Source organism: Uloborus diversus, chromosome 3 (genome assembly GCF_026930045.1).
Source record: "Uloborus diversus isolate 005 chromosome 3, Udiv.v.3.1, whole genome shotgun sequence".
NCBI lineage: Eukaryota > Metazoa > Arthropoda > Arachnida > Araneae > Uloboridae > Uloborus > Uloborus diversus.
Window position 1 is genome coordinate 201,625,383 of NC_072733.1, and position 21,618 is coordinate 201,647,000.

General features: G+C 31.5%; 2 protein-coding genes across 5 annotated transcripts in view; one reads left to right on the forward strand and one right to left on the reverse strand.

Annotated features, from left to right (window-relative positions):
- Positions 1–7,124, reverse strand: part of LOC129219128 (fatty acyl-CoA reductase 1-like) — a 40,780-nt gene extending 33,656 nt beyond the window's left edge. The window contains exons 1-2 of the mRNA XM_054853448.1: positions 7,022–7,124; positions 1,075–1,191 (exon numbers count right to left, since the gene is read on the reverse strand). Coding sequence (XP_054709423.1) covers positions 1,075–1,191; positions 7,022–7,117 — 213 coding nt within the window. The 5' untranslated portion in view covers positions 7,118–7,124. The remainder of the gene's footprint in view (positions 1–1,074; positions 1,192–7,021) is intronic.
- Positions 7,125–14,310: 7,186 nt separating this feature from the next.
- Positions 14,311–21,618, forward strand: part of LOC129219383 (fatty acyl-CoA reductase 1-like) — a 75,143-nt gene continuing 67,835 nt past the window's right edge. The window contains exon 1 of one of the 4 annotated variants that reach the window (XM_054853768.1): positions 14,311–14,420. The gene's annotated coding sequence lies outside the window, so the exon portion shown is untranslated. Of the gene's footprint in view, positions 14,421–14,659; positions 14,712–21,066; positions 21,166–21,618 lie in introns of those variants that run through there. The other 3 variants (XM_054853771.1, XM_054853770.1, XM_054853769.1) reach the window with 3 other exon arrangements.

Below are 21,618 nucleotides of genomic sequence, written 5' to 3' on the forward strand. Positions count from 1 at the left end.
TCAATTTTTACCATTGTTGGATGCGATGTTTTTCAGTATGGTGTTTTACAATCTCAGGTATTGAAAACTAGCAAATATAAAGTCGCCATTGTCGCCAATTAGTCATGCAGAAAGAAGAAAAAGTTTAAGATATAAGTCCCTGCATGCAAAAATAAAATAAGGGTTGGGGGGGGGGGGGGGGTCAATAAGCGATAGGAGTAGTAAGAGCCTTCATTTAATGGATTATTGACCGTACCAGTTATTGAGATTACTGTTCATTATTATCTTTAGTTTTTAGATTGAATACATTCAATCAACTTTTCTGAAACTCTTTTTCAAAAAGTTAAGTAAATTCAAGTTTATAAAGTGCAAAGTCGTATTTTGTCTTGACTCAGAATTTTTTTTTCTGTGTTTCAAATGCCGTAAAGTATATTAATTTATAGTATATGAATAATTACTGTGGAATACTTCCTTAAAAATAGTTCTACTAGTAAGCTTTTTTTTTATGTTCACTTATTTCCTTTTTTTGCAACTTTAACTAGGTAGTAATGGGCAATCGTCAAGGGCATTTAGGAACTAACTTGCATCGTCCTTAAGTGATAAAAACAATTCTACAGTCACATCACTAAAAGTTCAATAGCTAAAATATGGATTTGACATAGTAAATTATATTTTTTACTCGCATTTCTCTCACAATTAGGTGTTCAATTTTGAAAACTATAAATGGGAAAAATCGAGCTTATATTTTACATGAATCTGAGGATTATAATCATTTACTTAGGTGCCGATGCTTAGCTCAAATTCGATTATGAAACATTGAATATTATACGACTGTCTTATTCAACACTCTTCACAAGGGAAAGACTTTTTAATGCGGGAGGGGGGGGTTTAAAATGTTTTGAAATTACATTTACTTTTCTCTTATGAGAAAGAGATCAAGTATTTTACGTTCTGTAAAAATGTTATATACTTTATTTTCTATTTACACTGCTCTCTCCTACAAGAAATTATAATTTGAAGAATATCATTCGCATTTGTTCAAACGAAGACCCGTAAAAATGTTTAAATTACAATTCAAAATTGATCAGTTCGTACCTTGTGCTTTAACAGATCCGATAATCTGCTTTCAACAGTTCCTGGTTCTCTTGGACGAAGTAAAACCAAAATTTCTTGAATATCGGGGCATGAACGAAGCAACTTTTCCAGCAAGACCTAAAAACACATTCAAAATAGAAAAAGAGCTTCAGTACACCAGATTCTGCTCATACTAATCAAACAGCTAGTCAATTATTGTCTTTTGACTTTTTTGACTGCGCGTCGGGTGATGCGCTGAATTACGAAATAGCTATATAGCGTATGGTTTGGTTCTGATAATGCTAAAACCGATGAACTAAAGATAAAATTATGACATCTGTTGAAAAGGGTTGACGAAAGCTGATTTCCTATGCCAATAACTATTTTTGACGTTGTACCAATATAAGTTTCCTCCTCTTTGAACACAAGCAGAAATAAGCACTTCCAATTCCCAACCTGCTATGAAAAGCATACTATACTGAGCGATAAGTTTCCAAATTAAGTGTAATTTATCTAATGTTTGTTGTAAATAGTCTATTTCCTAATAAATCTGTTAGAACCAGAAGCTGTTTTTTCATTCTTAAATTGCCTATGTTCAGAAATTTTTATTTAGTCCGAAGTGTAGTAAGTTTTAAAAGAAACTAAACATGATTAGACTTGAATATGATTGAGGCTATGTAAATGCTTCAAAATGCACTAAACATTTCATTCTTTCATGTTATGTGAAACTCTAAGCTGATTATTGTATCGATTAAGACGTTAATAAATTCTATTTAGGTGATTATAAAGTTCTAAACATATTTCAGTAAACATAATTTTTTAAACTTCTAGACATTATTTAGCAAAATAAACTAATCCTTAAATTTAAAGTTGAAAAATATATTGCTTAAGTTAAGAACCTGTCTTTGGAGAGCGAGTGAACATTCACTCCGAGCAATTATTTGAGGCATGCTCTGATTCTGGTTGTATGCCAAGTAATGTGACAAAAAAGCAATGCTTTCAACATTATACTTTTTACTGTTCAAATATTTTAGACAGAAATAACAGTCAATTTTGTGACAAATCCTTCATTACTCTCCCCTGCAGCCTTCAACATGAAGCAGACCTCAAAAGACTAATATCGTACGAATTTGTGGTAGTAATCTTTGGTCACCAAGTATAAACAATGTACGGAAGCTCAATTTTAGAAAAGATACTTTCGTTTGTTGCTGAAAAGTACAAACTTTCGTGCAAACTGGCAAAAATAAAATTTATCCAATGTACGCAACTATCGTTCGACTTTCTATCGAGTACAAATATTTTAGAATGTGAGCCAAGGTTTTTAAAATTTCAAAAACTAATCGTAGAAAAATCACTCCATGCACGTTTTATGCACTTTCGAATCCATGGGAAGACCTGGAATCATTTTTTCAAATATAAACCTTGAAGGGGCCACTACTAAAACACTGGCCACTCCTAGAGTATTTATTTCAATGTTGCTTTCCAGATCTAATGTAATTTAAAAACGCTGTTCGTAATAAGTCATTTTTGAAATACGTATCACTAAGCAGGAAGGCATTAGCTTATGTGCTGGAATATTCACAAAAGCAGTATTTCACTTTATTTGCCATACAATTTATCGCAACGGATTTCTAATAAAGAGAACATCTTATGTCAATATATTAATTTCAAGAATAGCATTTATGGTACTCATTTTAATTTGTAACTCGTTCTGCTTTATTTTCACCATAAATTTTTTTTCCTGGCAGATATTACGAACAAATTGAACGTAAACCTGTACTCTTTTTAAAAATTACAAATTTCGTATTGAAGGAGAGCTACTGACATCTATACTGAATTATAGAAATACAAATTTTATAAGTGAATAAGTGGGGTTCCAGCATTGAACTAGCATAGGTTCTTTTCAAAAAAAGAAAAAGTTATGAGAGTTTCATAGTAGCTATTAATTTTTTAAGGAATCTAAACCTGCCCCGAGTTTTATACCTAGATTTAATATTACAATTGAGGCAGTGGGAAGCAAAGGGATGTAAGTGGACACTTAAGTTTTGAGTAAAACGCGTTTATGATAAGGTTCTTGGTAGGCTTTCATTGATTTTTTTTCCTACATAACGCTGTATAACAGCACTTAATAGGGCTTTTTGTTCTATCTTTTGCCCCAAGACAAATGAGAGGTTCACCTACCATTTGTACTGGCTATCTCGAAATTTTTAATTTTGCCACTTACATCCCTTTACTTCTCGCTACCTCAATTGAGCTCGAGCAGTGTCGGATTTAGTCGACAGCAAGACGGGCAACAACTTCTGGGAGCGGCAAATGTACCCTATTTTTGTGGATGTTTTTCGTCGTAATTAGAAAGAAAAACTTTCAAAAATCGAGGTAAGTTGAACAGTTTGAAGTTTTTGCCCTGGCTCTGAAAAAACGTAGATTAGGCACTGAGCTGGAGTAAGACACAATGGAATTCATTTCCAGTAGCAAAATTCTATTCAGGTCACGCAGAACCTCCCGCCAATTGAGGAAGACTGATTTTGTCTAGCTTTTAAGGATAGTCGTTACGCAATTATCCAAACATTTGTGTGACTCAGTAACATTTACTTGCTTAACAAGTTGACACGGTCATTTCCACATTTAATGATCAACAGTGGCGGATCTATTAAGATACGACAGCCGTTTTCCCCTAGAACTAAACAAAAACTGGCTTTAATAACACAAGCTTATATGTTTGATGTGGGCAACATTATGTTCTTATATTACTGACTTTAATATTTCCCCATTATGTTAATGCATTGACATTTTGTACACTCGTTGCAAAACCACCTTTTCCTGGCAACTTATTTCATTGCGATTCGATTAAATTACACTGCTAAACACATGTTTTCCACCACGCGTGTCGTGCTTCTCTTGAAGAACTTTCGTATGAGGAATAAACATCTAATATCGAAAGTTTGCTGTCACCAATACCTTTTTAGTGCTTATGTGAACATTCCATTTTAACGTTTTTTCACTATTGACTTGGAATATACAAGACTTTTTAATCTGAAAAATAAACTCACCCGCGATTCCTTTATAAACTAGGTTATTTTAGGGTTATTTTTCTAAAAAGTTGGGGTAAAGCGTTATAAACAGCTCCCAAACGACAATTTTCTGTTCTTGACCTCTGACCCCCCCGCTAAATAGAAGTAGCTATCAGATTACCGCAGTAGGTCTTGGGAGAAATACTGCAACCAATATGAAAGAAAGTTACGAATATACAAGGACAGTCCCAGGCAAGTTCCAGTATGAAAATTTCGTGCGCAAAATATTCTCTGAACATAAAATTGGGTTCAATGGAAAGAAAAAAAAATGTGAAAGGCTGCGGACAAAAATTATGTTTTTTGTACTTAGAGAACTTTTCAATGGAACTCAGATATCAGGGTCATTGGGGCTGAGTTAATGCTCACCAAATGCTGCTGAAGTATTACAAGGTATGGTCCTTTGTTGACGTAAAAAAAATTGAAAATAAAACGTTTACAGCAATAGGCTAAAAGCAAACGCTGCTTTCTAAAAATTAACATTGTTTACAGGACCTGGTTTATGAATTTAATTGTGCAGGATTTGTCCCTTCTTAAACTTCCCTTCAAATCAATGTGTGGTTGTTGTGCATCTATCTCCAGTGGGATTTTGTGTATCTTAAAAACAAGACCTAATAAAAAAATTCACTACCACATCCGTTTTCTCGACCAGGAGTTAACTATTTAAAACCATGATGCAGACAAAGTTCTTTGTTGCGTAGTGTTATGATAGCGGTTTTCACGCAAAATCATTGTGATGGAGAAAAATAGCTTACATTTTCGAATTCAGCGTAAAAATTACTACCAAGATTTAGTAAGTCTTTGGGACAGTTACTTTGCATACGAGTGTTATTGAAAGTAGTTTTCCCCTGACGAGCTCAGCACTCAAGTACTGTGTGTATTATCTACATTTTATCTTCCTGTTTTGCACTCAAGCGCTGTGTGTATTATTTATATTGTATCTTGTTTTATTTTATCTTACATGAATTCATGGGAATTAAAACTTTTATTACAGTAAAATATGCAGTCCGAGAAGAAAAAAATAAGTTCAGGTCTTCAGTACTACTGAGATTTTGGTGACTAAAGTTTAGTTTCCAATGTCTCCATTCCATTATATCTCAGACATCGCATTTCTATGTTTACCTTTGAATTTATTGACATTTACGTAATTCATTGAAAAGACTCAAAAATAAAGTTATGTGCTAAATTTATATAAAATACACAAAATGTGCAACTCGCATTAAAATCCAATAATTATTGCTTTCCAGAGTTATCAAATATAAGAAGATCCAAGTGTTTCCAAGTACTCCAAGGTGCAAGGCGCATGGAATAATGGAATAATTGGTAACTTCTATTTTAGGCATAAAAATAACAAGAATGATGAAATTTAAGACTAAATGTTTTTAGTTACATCCTTAATGACTGATTTTTTTTTAACCACTCGCTTCACGTATGTAGATCTGCTTGATTTTAGATCACTAAACTTTGGCTAATCATTTTACTTCTGGATCCTTTTCAAACAGTGTTACTTTTCCCCACAGCTGTTCAGAAACAAGGAATTCACTCAGTGTCTTTTGTATGTTGCTAAGTCGACACTCGCAATTTAACTTTTGAAATTAGCACAAGTATGGAAATACACGTTTCCATTGATCCCCTGTTTCAACTCGCCGAAACTGGGCGCTTCTTGTAGAAAAGCAACGTTTTGTAATGTACAGAAAAAATTAAACAGAAGCACGTATCGCATCCCGGCAAAGAAAGTGACAACTCCAAGAAAACAGCATTGGAGAAAATAAAGGCTTTATGCAATTGTAGTTTGAAGCGATTTCGTTACAAATGTTTAGACGCAAAAGAAAGTAAAAACTTAATTGATGTTTACTGTTTAGTTTGTTGTTGAAATTGATAATGCATACTTAAAAGTTCGAAAAATTTTCTTTTACATGAAATTTTAATGCGTCAATATTGATTATATAGTTTTTTTGCCACCATACACCAGTTGTGTAAGCTAACTTTGCTAATTTTGTGGCAAGAAAATAGTATTAAGTTTAGATTTTAAATCCATAGCTAATAAGTTCTACCCAAAATTTGAGTTTCCACTTTCCTTGCCAGAAATTCGGTGACAATGTTTCATACTTTTCGTTAACCTATTGGGCTCAACTTAACGTTTCAAATAAAAATAAAATTGCTTAATATCTGGACCTGTACTACAGAGGTAAAATAATAAGCACATCGAATTTCTCAGAATTTTGAATCAAATAATGAGATTTAATTTCAGCTGCAATAACTTTGAAATATATGTATAGCAACATCCTACTTACCCCTACGTGTGCAGCAACCTACAAATTACATAAATATTACTTTTGTAGATTCAGATTGTACGTAATCCCAAGCCAAAATTGGACTGAAATCCTGAACAGTATTCTCGAGTTTCAACATTTCAGCTCTATATTTGATCTAGCTGTAGCAAAATCAAATTTTCTCTGCTTGAATGATAGACAGGTACTCAATGAAACTCATCTTATTCTTAAATGACGATTCTTCTCATGTATGGTAAAATAGTCGCCAACAAGAAGACATGCAAGTTTATTTCGTTATTTTATAAATTAAGATCCCAAAGCTCATTTTTAAAACATGGATCTTTCTCAAGTGTTTGTCAAAATAATACACGGCAATGAAACAATCTCACATCGGAGAAATTGACTTAATAAAGTTCCATTGTTTGGAACACTTTCATGAATGCATACAAAAAAGAAAGCTGATCAAATTATGAATACAAAAATCTTAAATCTGCGTCAGGTCATCATGACTTCGAAGCAGCTGAAATAAACATTATTGAATAAAAGTATATGAAAATTTGCAATGTTTAATTCCAAACCTTTCCCTTAGATATGAATTTAGAGAATATTTCAGCTAAGTCAACTTACTTTACCCAAAAATCCAGTTGCACCTGTGATAAATATACATTTTCCTTTAAAAAGCTCCGGAATGCTGGGCTTTTTCTGCTCTGAATTTTTTTCCATTGCAAGATATGTTCTAGGAAACGAAACAATATGAGACAGTGTTACAGCAATGGTATACAAATTTGCACAATAAAATAAAGCAAAATGTGTTAAAGCATCAGTTTTAAACACTTCTGCCTTGCATTTAGTACATGCATTATGCACTCATTTGAGATTAAACCCTGTAAATTTTAATTAAATAATTTTCGAAAAGAAAACTAATTTATGTGATCTTAGGGCATTCCACTGTCGCATTTGAGCCAACCATATACAAAGTTATGCATGAAACATGCATTTCATGCTATTTCGCCAATCATTTTGTGTCAAGTGTAAAACATATTTAATAAGTTTGCAGTAAACCCCGTTAAAGATGTCAAAACGTTTTTTCTTGAGAAAAAAAAGGAACTTTTTATCAAGCCATGTGTAGAACATCTGAAATAAACTCAAATTGAATTCCTTACTTCAGAATCTTTTATGGCTGTACATGCTTCAAAACAAGTTTCAGTACAATCCTGAGAAAAATGCTAAGATAACCGTCTTATAAAAGCAAACCTTTGATTGTCACGTATAGTAAAATAAAGTTTCACTGCAAATTTTTTGTATTTCCAAAAAAGTGCTAATAGCAATTAGACAGTGAAAGAGCAATTTATAATAGTAGAATACAGTAAATCCTGTAAAGTTTACCACCCTTGTAAGTTGACCACCTGTCTATGTTGACCTCTATTTTCAGGCACAGAATTAGCTCTATATCATAATTCAACCTCTATAAGTTGATCACCTGTTTAAGTTGACCACTAAAATAGTGACCGCATGTGGTCAATATATACAGGTTTCACTGTATTTCTACATTTGATGTACAACTGAACAGGGCCCGACCAAGCGAACGGCCGGTTAAAAGTTGGCTTAAGTAAAAATTGGTGCCCTTTCACTAGAAAAGAAGTGTTTTTCAAGTAATTGTTATGCACCATATTCTATGTATTTAAAACTTTCCTTTCCCTCTTCTGGGTGTCATAGTTACGGCACTAAGAACTTTTTAACCACATTGCTTCTGCAAATGTTATGTGTTGCAGAAACAACGTGTCGAAAACGTTCGAATGCTGTAACCATGGCAACAAGAAATGGAAAAGGGTGGAGAGTAGAAAAGTTATTTGGCCTTGACACGCCGATTTTAAATACCGTTTTCGCATGCATTAAATTTCGTCGGAAACATTTGGACACGAAATATTAATTAATAATGTGCGTCATTATAGTTAACACAGCCATACCTTTAAGCATAAATTCCTGTTATGAGTTCAAAACAATTTGGAACTTCAAAAACAAATATTCAAAATACTATGAATTTGTCAAAAGGTTTAAAAATTCTTGTCTAGATTTCGTCGATTCAATTGGAAGGATGAAGTACACCAGGCTCTGATCTGTATACCCGCAGACCCCGCAGTGTGGGGGGGGGGGGCACGTCCTTAAGGTGGGCCCAATGGCCTCAGAAATCGGAAAAACCCTGCACTAAGACTCATTAACGTTGCAAATATACAGGCCTCTGGAAAGAGGCCCTACAGATTGTTAAAGGGGAAGGGGCGACTTAAAATTAGAGATCTGGAACTGAAGCAAATTTATTATTCTGTTCACTTCATCCTTCAAGGAATCCAATTTGAAATTTGCAGTTAATGTACTATTATCAGAAAGTAAGATATTTCAAAACTGATTTATATTTTATATATATATAGTTTTTGAGCATTAATACCAAAATACGCAGATGCATTTTCATCTAATTGATCAAGGATCAAAGCTTTAAATACATTTTTAAAAGTTAGTTTTATCTAGAATGAAAACTAATGTTAACTAAACGCAATAGTTATGAAAATAAGCACTCTCTGAAACAAGTTAATATCAGCAAAACTTTCCCTTAAGTGCAAAGCAAATAGTGTTTTTCAGTTTGTTAATAAGATTTTGATGCTTCAGTGACATGGAAACAAATATAGTGCATAAGTTACTTGCACTAGATTATAAAAGAAATTTTGATCTTTTCCAAGGTCGTTAAAGGGCTACGTCGACGAAGTGATTTTTAACAATAACTGAGAAAGAACGATCTATACGCTCACTGCAAAGGTTTCAGAAAATATTAAATTTCTAAAACAAACGTATTTTACAGTTACAGAACTTAAACTGCAGTTCTGCGTTTTTATAGTGATCATAAAAATTATTGCAAGAGTGCACGCGATCTCATTAATAGTGCAGTTCTGCGAAATTCAAGAACAGCATTATCAAAACAATTGTAAAGAAATATAGCATCAATTAATGGGGAGGCACACATATTATTCATATCAAAGGAACTCTTAACATACAAAAAAATTACAGGGAAGACTACACATTAATAGTCGGTAATAGATTCAAAATTAAAGAGCAATGTAAACATGAACCATATTTTTCAATTACAGATGAGCTGTACATGACCTAATGATTTACTTCCATGTTAGTATATGATTAAGAAATTTAATATCAATTGAAATTGTCTAATTGTAGCCTTTTCCCACAACAAGTGAATATTTCGTTGGTCATGAAGTAAGATGTAATATCAATGAATAAACAGATGGCATTACACTGTCGCAACAAATTAATGAACAATTTTCAGTTTAAATAATGAGTAAAATTAGGATGTGAGGAAGATAAAAAGTTAAAAGAAATCTGAAATTTGACTCAAAAGACCTGGTACACCTTTTGTAAAGTTTGAAGCTTATGTACGTCATTTGAGATTTCAGTACGGAAAATTTCATACCTCAATAAAGCGGCACTGATCAACCATGGTCATTAATCTAATTTGATTATAACAAGAAGTTTCACCTTTTTTTCGTAGTTACGAGGCATTTTCAGAAATATAATCACGTTCGAATTACATTGAAATTATATTTCAAAAGGAAAAAATATATGCAACACTGGGATATATCAATATAAAAATAACTAAATATTTAGTTAATTTAAATTATAAAACAGAAAAATTCATAAAATTGTTACAGTTGCATTGCTATTTATGCTGCAATATACAGTACATAAAACTGAAATTTAATGTTTTCATTTATTTCTGAGCCATGTGGCGTCTTTTCGCAAATACAGGGAGATGCCACAGGTTGATCATATCGATGCATAGGTTACGACTACCAAAGCTTACCCCTTACATAACAAAATGTGGCAAGCGGAACTTGCTTATATTGTAAATATCTTATTTAAAAAAATAGTCGCAAATCAAAACTTAAGACTTGCGGATTACTATGGGCACGTCAACACGACGTACTTTAGAAACGACGGAATTCCAATAATAACAGTTTTCATGGCATCCTGCAGTTGACGAATACCAATTTGAACTACCCACATTCAACCTGGTAAGGAGTAGCTTAGAAATTTTACCTTTAAAGATAAGCTTTTCAGACTAAAATTTGTATGCTGTTTTAAGCTTAACTTCATGGAATCTTCAATTAAAAATTTGAATGTATGTTTAACTTCATTGGCTATCATATTTGCATAGGCTATGAAATTCACATGGGCTATGAAATTCAGGGAGAGGTTGTAAATGGATACATCCCAGACAAAGCAGCGTACTAACACACATTAACTGGAAGAATATTTCAACTATTATATTTGTTAATTAAAAATTAATATCTACTTTTTCTTGAAAATTCATGCTTGTTTATCTAGTTAGCAGCCTTTATATAAAGTTCTGAAGTAATTCATGTGTATTGATAACACTCCATAATTACTTCCGTACATTTAACAGAATAATTTTATAAAGAGTGATGAACTTACAAAATTATAAATACAAGTATTTTCTGACTCAAAACTGGTACGATTAGGAAAGCATTGAAAACAATTTAAAAAAACCTAAGCAGCTTTAAATGTAACTCTTTAGTGAATTTAAAACCTGAAAGTAGAAAAGGCTTACTTAGTTGCTTCTATGCATTCAAACCACGTCGTAGAGAACCTTTGAAGTCACAGTCACCGCCCTTACTAAAATACCTATCGTTGCCAAACCACCTTCGACATTTTTAGCAGAATTCTGCCGTTGCCAGTTAAACACTAAAATCTTGTACAATCGAGTCAAAAATTTAATTGATAAAATTAAAAAAACTCTGTTTTAAATGAATACAAAGACTCACGACCGTGTCGAAATTAAACCATAGTGCATATTTAAAAAAAAAAAAAAAGGCACTCCGGGAGAGCGGGCAGAAACGAAAACTTGAATAATATTACGTGTGTATTTTTTGAATCGTCAGGAAATATTTGCTGTTTAGGAAATACGTTCAAATTGAGTGTCTCTTTATTCATTGTGAACTGTTAGATCCAGGTGGAACTACGTTCAAATACCAATCATGTGAATTTTTGCTATTCGCAGTGGTGATGGTTGGGGGGGGAGGGGGGGGGGGGGGGCGATTGATGCAGGAATTATCATAAAAATCGTTGAATTGCTGCGAAGTATTTTTATCTAGCATGCACTTATTACACACTGTTTAATTATTTTGCCATTAAAAAAAAATAAATAAACAAAATTGAGTTATTTATTTGATTTAAACCGTATTTTTTTAAATAGCGAAATAAGTTTATATACTGATTAATTTTCGTCTGTGAAAACAATATGATGTCTTAACAATGTCTAAAAACATTATATTTTAATGACCTCTCACTTTTAATATACAAATAGTATGCATTTTGCGATTCCTTTTCAATCTACTTTAATGTTTGAGACAGCGGGAACAGATGAAAAGATAACAGTACAGGGATACTCTTTCTGTTCAGTTTTGAAAAATATTTGACAGAAAAAAATCGCAGTCTGATTGCGTGCATAGCCAGCTACCAATTGGTTTTCTAACAACTCACAAAAAGCGCAGCCTCATCAAATCCGAATCCAGTCAACTCAAAATATTTAGAGGGGGGCGGGAATATGTAACTGTTGTTCTACATAACGTACTTTCCCAAAACTACCACAAAAATAATCCAACTCAACTCATTTTCTATCACCTTTGCCTATTGTCCCTAAAAGAAGTAAACGTTGTCAAGATCAAGCTTCAACTTATCAGATTTATCTTAACAGAGTTAACTTAATCAGAGTAATAAGAGATATCTCAATTGATGAAAACGATGTCAGAGCAAGTGTGAGTAAACGAATGCGCCTCTTATTTGCTAATTTTTTTTTACGATTTATGTTGTGCATGAGTGAACGCTCCCCGCCAAGGAAAGTGACGCAACTCAAAAAATAAATAAATAATAACAATAAAAAATTAATAAATAAATAACAGCATTGGAAAAAAAATCAAGGTTTTACGCAATTGTAGTTTTAAGTAATTCAGTCTCAAATATTCCAATACGCGACATTTTTTTAATAATATATTACTGGCTAGATTTTGTTGCCTAAATTGCACACTTAAAGTTCGAATTTTGTTTTCTAAATTATGAACCTTTAATTATGTGTGACTATTGATTACATCATTTTTACGCCACCACGCACCAGTCACGTCAGCTAACTTTGCGCGAGTTTTGTGGCAAGAAAAAGCATTATAAATGTACACTTTAAATCAATAGCTAGTACGTTTTAACTAAATTTTGAGTAGTGTCATTTTCCTTGCCGTGGGGCGTTATGATGAAGAGTTTCTTTTTAGAGCTAGATTAGTGCACGGTATGGGGAAAAAATATTTTACGAATTTTTTAGTAAATTGTGGAGGTGGAGATAGATTGGTTAGATTGGGTTTTTTGGTGCATGAGCCTTTTTAGGGTCATTCCACAGAAAACGGTCACTTTGTCCCGCAAGTGACGCTTCATATAGCTCGTTAAAAATAACAATTTAAAAGGGTGAACGAAATTTTGTACCTTAAGAAATCACAAACGTATGTGTGACTTCTTAAGCAAAAAAAAATTTGCCATTACCTTTCAAAATTATTTATTTTTTATGAAATAGAGGACGTGCGGGACAAAAATGACTGTTTTTTAGTAGAATGAACAGATACATAATTATTTTCAACGAATTAAATTATTATTCCTCAACAAATGAGATATGTTTCCTTTACGTTGGAACCTTGGCTTTCAAAACCTACAATTTGTTTCGTCATTGCTACATTAATAGGGCAAAAATATTAAGTAATGCAGACCGCAAACTACAAGATGTTGACTTAGGACTCCCCGCACGTGACGCATGCAAATGAATCAATTTTTAAGCAATTATTAGTTATTTAATTAAAGTAATACTGTGACAGGAGTATCTTTGTAGCAAATGTAAAGATTGAAAAATGTGCTCATTCCTGTTCAGTTAAAGTATTAAGATCTATAACATAATGTTGGTGAAATCATCGAGTCAGATTGAGGGTGGAATGGCTCCTTACAAGGCTATACTGCGCGAGATAGATTGGTGGTACCATGCTTCAGAAGTGGCTTAAGATTACAGGGTTGTTCAAGTCTCGAGGACTGTTTGTTCTGGATGCTCGTAGGGAGGTGTCCAAGTTGAAAGTGATTTTTCTGAACTAATTAAAGATGCCAAAGAAAAATTTTAATACGCATGTTAATTATCTTTAGTATTATTGAAACTTAACGTGAGGGTGGTGGGTATCTCAGGTTTGGAGGTCAATTAAAATAATGAATTTTGGAAATGGGTGGGATTTTATTATTTGCTTTAAGTTGAGTAACATTTAAAATATAATTTACACTTTCAGAATTATATTAACGACTTTATTATCCATCAATATGTGGCCTTTAATTAAATTGCCAATTCAAATAAATAATTATTTTACTCTTTGTTGTCATAAAATAGGACTCGTTAGTCTTTAATGAACCGGAAAAAGAGCTCTGGTAAAAATATGCAACTTTGTTTAAGCTTTGCGATTAAAAAAAAAAATAAATAAATGAAAGCATTTCAAAATTTGAAAGAAATGCCTTAAAAAATAAAGACATACATCGAAATTTCGGCAATGAAACTTATTAGCAAAAAACAAAACCTTGCTAAAATAACGTTTGAAAATCATTTCAGGGCGCTGCGTTTCTTGTTACTTGGAAAGAACAAAGAAATGACAACAAGCACTCTATTTACTGAAGGTAAAAAGAAAAGAAATTGCAAAAGTAAATCAGTTTCTTTTTTCCTCCTTCTCATTGTCTTGAACGTTTGTGACATTAGTGGCAATTACGCTGTTCCTACCAATGAGAAAATATAAGTGCAAAGGATGGCTCACTTAATCGTTAATTACTTTCCTGCTTTAAAAAGAGAATTGTACGCACTAGAGTGCGACTAGTTGAAAAGATTTCATAAATCATCTGCTCCAGTTCAAGCTCTTTAACTTAAGATTGAGATCACGAGGTATGTTCTTTTTAAAAATTGAGTCAACACGATATATTTTAAATTTAATTAACGATTTATAAGGTACCTTTTTATTTGCATTTAACAATGGCTTGAATTTCAGTTAATGATTGGCATATTTGTATAACTTCAAATATTAGAAATTTTAGCCAAATTTCCCTGATGGATAAATGTGCCGGTATAATATTTCAAAATATAATACCAGGGAAGTGTTAATTCAAAGTAATTTTGGATGAATTTTACTCCGGAATATTTGACGACACATATAACAGTATACTTTTAACTAAATAAGTGAGTCATTGCTTGCATTTTTACTTGTAGTGAGTAATAGTTTGGTTTTCTGATTAAAATTAGCATACATGTTTAATTTTAATGACTTATGACTTATTTTCATTTATATTGATTAATAGTTTGGATCTGTTAATAATAATAAGATGCAATAGTGCTCAAAATTTCGTAAAATGAAAGCTCAATTCATAAAAGTTTTGATAAATAAGTTCAAGAAAGCTATTTCTCACGTTTTTGGCAAACGTATCCATGCTTTTATAAATGTTTTGTCATATATTTTGAGACTCTAAATGCTAGTATTTTGTGTTACGTGTATTTTCAATTGAATATTATGGTAGTCATAAGAGCATTTAAATGTAATGCAATTCATGAAATAATAAGCACTATTTTACCTTACCGCAAAGCTCATAAAACAATGCTTGCGCATTATCACTTTTACAAGTTGTGGATGTGTATCATAAATGCAGTATACGCAATAAAAAATTGATTCGCGTTCAGATTGTTTTAAAATTATTTATCAGACTCCAAAGATATAAAATTATTTCAATCTAGATAAAATGTTTTTTTTTTCGTAAAATAAATTACCTATTGTTTTTTTATTCCTTTGTTTTATTTCCTAAGTTCTGACTTGTACTGAATATGCACCAAATTCGATCCTATTATCAGCTGAGATCTTTTAAATTCAAATTATTTTTTTTTTCTGAAAAGTAAAAATAGATATGTTGTGTGATATTCTTTTGATTTCCGTTTGAGTTAAGTTCTTTTTTAAACGTAACGTTTTTATTGGGTTGTCAACTTTTCATAAACTTTTTCTTTTACTATGTTAACAAGTACGACAAAGGAGTAAAAAGTCTATATTTTTTAAACAAAAGTTGAACAAATATTGTTTTAAGAAAGTTAAAAAAAAAGGGAAATAGCAACATTAAAAAAAAAGTAATAATAATATCTTATTTTGTTCTATTATTATATTTACCGTAACGTTATCATTCGGTAAAAACATGACATCTCATTTGCTATTGTTTTTACAGCCACATAGTCATAAAAAAATACCTCGGTTTTAATGTTGAAATTTTTTTTCCTCCACATTTTCAGTAAAACAAATACATTACATTTGTAGAGAAAGATTTACAATTACGGCTGCAAACATTTATTTTTATTTTTATTTAGATCTTTCACGGAAACACATTTCTGTCTCGACAGATTATCATTTTACGTTAAAATAAATATCATGAATGTTATTGAAATAAACGCTATTGTGAGTTTGGCAGCAATCGGAATGAGTTTTTGCACCCCTCACTGCAGCTGCTACACAAAAGAAGCATTATAAAGGATTATTAGTACACATGACTGACTCGCTAAATTAATTCTAACCGGTTTTAAGTTAATGTTTTATAAGTGACATCTTGATAGTTTGAAGGCAACCTTGTGCATTAGCAAAACACATTTGTTTTCTATTATCATTTTTTAAAATAGCTTTATCTATTGGCAACAAAAAATTTAATTCTGTGGTGGTTTGAAAATTAAAGTTTTATCACGTTAATTTTCCCATGTCGTTTATTTGAGTATAAATGACTACACTCTTAATATACACTTTTTGTGAAGTTAACCCACGGCCTCCTCATGACATCCAACTGCCTTTACATTTTATATTTACGAAATATTATCCTGCAATTAAAATTTTTTATTTGGAACGGCATTCCATGCGTGAAAACTTTCGAATAAAATGCAGCAGTAATTATTGTAGCCTTATGAAAAATTAATTTTTATGAAATAATAGTGAAAGTGGCAAAATTCACTTTTGTTGCCGAAACAGTATCTCTTGGGTGAAAATTATATATTTATGAATTATTAGCCTATTCGAGAAAATTGTCCTTTGTGAAATACTTTCATGCATTAAAATTTGCTTTTATGAAATCGTATTCTTTGCATGAAGACATGTATATTTGAAGGCGTATTCCGTGACATTTTCTAATATTGAATTTGCATTTACGAAATGACCATTTCTAGTTAAAAATTTATACTGATATAATACTTATCTGTAAGGGAATGTTTCTTTATGAAATAACACTTAAGGTCAATATAACGTAAGTAGTGCAGCAATGCCGATTCAGACGCTTGCATTCATAAAATACACTTGAACCAAATACCATGTGAAATATTGTATGTGTGCAACAGCATTACACACAAGTTATTATTTTTTTAATAGGAAACGGCACCATATGAGTAAAAATCTCTGCAACTAGAATATTACAAGCGTAGTAAAGTATTGGGAGCCAAGAAAAAGTTTTAGGCACCAGATAAATTATTTATCAGAGTTAATGGGAAAATTCAATGTCAGGCGGGTTGACAACACATCTTTTTACGAATAGAACAAGAATAAATAAATAAATAAATAAATAATAATGCAGAAAAAAAAGGCCCTATCTTGAACTATTCAAAAGATACATTTCTTTTAAAACTTTAAAGAAATTGCCATTGTTCTCTTTAGAGAGCTTTAAAAAAATATTTCAATTGTATACAAGTGTGTGTCGACTCCATTCTGATCTCTTAAAAATTGAACTTTTCAAACTTAACCCTTTAAAGATAACAAGCTTTGCGTTAGAAGTTAGAGTATGTACTTTTTAAGTACTAAACTGCTAAATTTCATTGTAAGTAACATATATGTCTAGTTTTGATAAAATTGGTTCAGTAGGTTTGCATAAATTGATGTATTAAATGCATCCATAGGTCCCTAATAAATGCAAAGCTGCAACTATTTTCAAAAATATAATTAACTTATTATTCATCTCAGAAATATTTGGATAATTAATGACATACCCTACACTCAACTTGAGTTACAAACAAAAAGTAGACAGATGTCATTACGAATGCAAATTTATTTCATTTGCAATGTTTTTAAAAACAAACAATACATTTTTTACAAATTAATTAATTTATTTTTTGCTAATATTGAGATTCTGATGTCGTAATGATGTATAGGTAAAAATAAAATATTTTAATCATATATATCCGTTTCTTTCTAAATTAAATTTTGAGCTTAGGGTGTACATATGCATCATGGTAGTGAAAGGGTTAATTGGTGACTTAATCAACAAAATTCTTCATTAATTCAACTTTAAATTAAACTTTAAATAACTAACCTATTTATTGTTTTTGCATCACTTTACACATACTTCGGACGTTAATAATGTGGTTTTCAAAAGAAAAGTGGTATTTTTACAAGTGCTAATATTACTTTAGTGTAAAATATCACTTTCATTGGTGTTTTGAAGACAACAGAAGGAGTGTAAATACGCAAGATTAAAAATTATATTCGTATTTTTTTTTTTTTATTATTGTTCTGAAAGAATTGTTTGCCAATGTATTTTTTATAGCATCACTGGATTTATTGGATACAGTCTACAATATAATAACATACATCAAAATTTGTTTTTTTTTAATTAGAACCTTGTACACAAAATCGTATTTGCGAGAAGCAATATATACGGGAAGACACTAAGTAGTAATGACTGAGCGTACTAATATTATAATGTAAAGAGAATTTTTTTGAATTTTTTTAAGTTCAAAAGCTGGAAATAGTCAAAGCTTAATGCAGTTGGGCCACCTAGCATTAAAAAGCAAAAGTGATCCATACTCTCTTTTATTTTACGAAAGTTTTCTTTTTCTATTTTCTTAAAACAACTTTTTCTATTTCAGAATTATTGTCAAAATGGAATATGTATTAAATTTCTAAAATATAAAATTTATGATTTGGAAGTACTACTAAAACATAATGGTGTCGGCAAAAAGTTTTGTTTAAAGAAACACTGGTTTCAGACAATAAAAAGAAGATCAAATCATTTTTTTTTTTTTGCTTAGTGTCAGGAGTTTTTCACTGATTTCTGCACAAAATTATTTCTAGTGACTGTAAATAAGAAAGCAGGTTTGCTCTATCAGGTGTAATTTATGAGATTAAGTGGAGCTTAAACTTTGTCACAAAATAGCACTTTGAGCTGATTGGAGGAACCCATTTTTGTTGATATAACCTAGTCTTAAGTATATGGTTAAGTTTTCTTCTTCGTTTTTTTTTTTTTTCTTTTTGCCAAATGAAAAAAAGGAGGGCATACATCAAAGAAAGCGAGGTAAACATCCTAATTTATTTTCCCCACACGTACTGAGTACTCATAATAAATGAGGCAGAGAAAATAAGGTAGCTATCATTTATTCTTCCGAAGAGCTTTTCTAAATAATTACAATGTTATCAACGAACACGAATTAGCATACAACATATTTAGCAATTGCAGAGACTTTGGGTATAGTATGAGCATGAAGTGTCATTACTTTTAGTACAATTTTGACAGTTTTTTAGAGTATTTTGAAGATTCTAGAATAGGAAAAGATTGAAGTCAAAAGAGGGAAAATACCAAGGCAAGTGTGATGCTTAAATGAGAATTTTACTGTTGAAATCTGTGATGAAATTGACAAAACAAATGAACAAAAATATCAAAAAGAAAAATTAATTTGAATTTTGACATCTTAAATTCAAATTATGTTTTTCGCAATCACGAGTGTGTGTATGTAGGCGTGTGTGCTTGTGTGTGGGGGTATGTGTGTTTGTGTGTAGGGGGTATGTGTGTGTAGGCATGTGTGTTTGTGTCTGTGTGCTGGCATAAGTGTGTGGGTAGTTGTGTATATGAATGTGTGTGTGGGGGGTATGTGTATGGGTGTGTGTAAGCATATGTGTTTGAGTGTGTGTGCAGGCATGAATGTGTGGGTAGTTGTGTGTATGTTTTTGTGTATGTGTGTAGGGGTATGTGTGTGTGCGTGCGTGTGTGTGTAGTTGTGTATGTATGCGCGTGTGTGTAGGACATGGATGCAACCTGAAGACGGCTTTCGCTAGAGGAGCAGCATCGTGAGGACCCGGTCGACGGTGATGGTGCGGAGGGTGGCGGTGGGAAAATAAAATGATAGGACATCAAAACAGTCAAATGAGAACAATAAGCAATCGTGATTGCTCAAAAAAAAAAAAAGAAAACCATTTTAATTAAGAGAAAAACCAATTTATTTAGTGTTTTGAATTTAACTATTGTAGGTTATGTTTCGTGCATGAGTTTAGATGTCTAATAGATATTATTCGAAAACGTGTCTTTACTTTCACCCATATTTTAAGCCTAATATAACATGTTAATGAAAAAAAAATCAATTTGCAAACAAGACTTTATGGGCAGAAACAAAGTTATATTTTGCTTTCTGCACATAAAATAAATAAAAAATTATTTCATTAAAAATCTGCACCAAAATACGCATTGTCCTGTGTTAGCTAGAGGGATTAACAGTCCTTGACAGTTTCAGGATGATATTATCCTTTTATTTAAGCTACTTTTATTCTTCACCCAGATGTCAAATATTAATCTAAAATATTAAAAACAAAGGCCAAACATGCTGTATAAAGAAAACAAATGAACGAAACTGATGATTTTTACTTTGTTTCTAGTTTTCATACAGTACGAACTTAAATTTTGTAACTTATTGTTAATGTGTTTAAATTGATAGTAGAGAACGAATTATTTCAGAATATGTTTCTTCCCTGTACACGAATCATGAAATGATATTTCTTACTCCTGTCGGTTAACTTAACTGATAAGACTTTCCAAGTGTGCATAGAATTCTTCATTTCTGTTTATTCTCGTTTCAGAAAGTCGCATATGTGCTGGACATTTCTGAGATGTCTAATTTTATAGCCATTATGGGGAAAAACGATGAATATTGCAAAATATGAATTTGTAAAAGCGATGATGATGAATTCAGATGAGAAAGAAATGTGTGAAAGCAAATATAGCTTTTTTTTCTCGCATGCAAATGAGAAATATATCAAACGAGGCACAATATAAACATTTATTTAAAACAATGAGAGTTTTTTTTTTTTTTTTTTTGCTGTTATGGCTGAAATTAACAAAAGATCCTTTTCAGGGCCAAATAAACTGTTGCGAAAAATTGTGAAAAAAGTGTTTCGGAATGCTAGTCTAAATACAAAAAAGAAAAAATAAATGAAAAAAAAAACAGCACATCAGGGCTTTTTATGCTTTTTAACTGCTTTCACAAAGATTCTGATTGGCATTGGAAGAACAATTTCGCATGCATGGAAATTTTATTGCACAATTGCAAATTTCCGCCCAGTTTATAATATTTTGAGGATAAGAATAGCTTCTCTTATTTCAAACGGTGAAAAAAAATCTTTACAATTTAGTATTCATAGAAATATATCCGAAACGGAGTAATTTTCGCAATCATGCATTTTTTAAACGACTGAACTACGCAAGAGAGGTTGAGCGGGTTGATTACCTTGGAGAACCTAAAATGTATTCTCCAGAGCACTTCCTGATGCAGTTCGGTTTTTAGTAATTTTCCGACGCACATCGTGAAACATCTTTGTTGGTGTAAGTTTAAATGACGTATGGATTACGGGAAAAGTTAAGAAGTAAGTCATCTTTTGTCTGAAAACTCTAATTAGATGTTTTTTTTTCTTGAAAGCATGATACTTTATTTTACATTAGTAAGCTTCCGTAAGCAATCATGTGAATGGGCTTATGTATATTCTTTCTCAAAAGTTATGTTCAAAATGTAGTTAATAAATTAATTTATTTGAAACAGTATTTGTCGATTTCTACAGTATGCTTTTTTACGCTTAGAAATACTATTTCACCTCTCTTTTGAACATCCTTTTTTTTTGAAACGATAATAATAATAATAATAATAATAATAATAATAATAATAATAATAATGATGAAATAATTGTAATAATAACTATATTAATAATAATAAAATAGTAATAATAATAATAATTATTATTATTATAAAGTAATTACTTTTGAAAAAGAAACATTCCAGACTGACTTCAGTACTATATCCTTCCTAGTACCGAAGTTAAAGC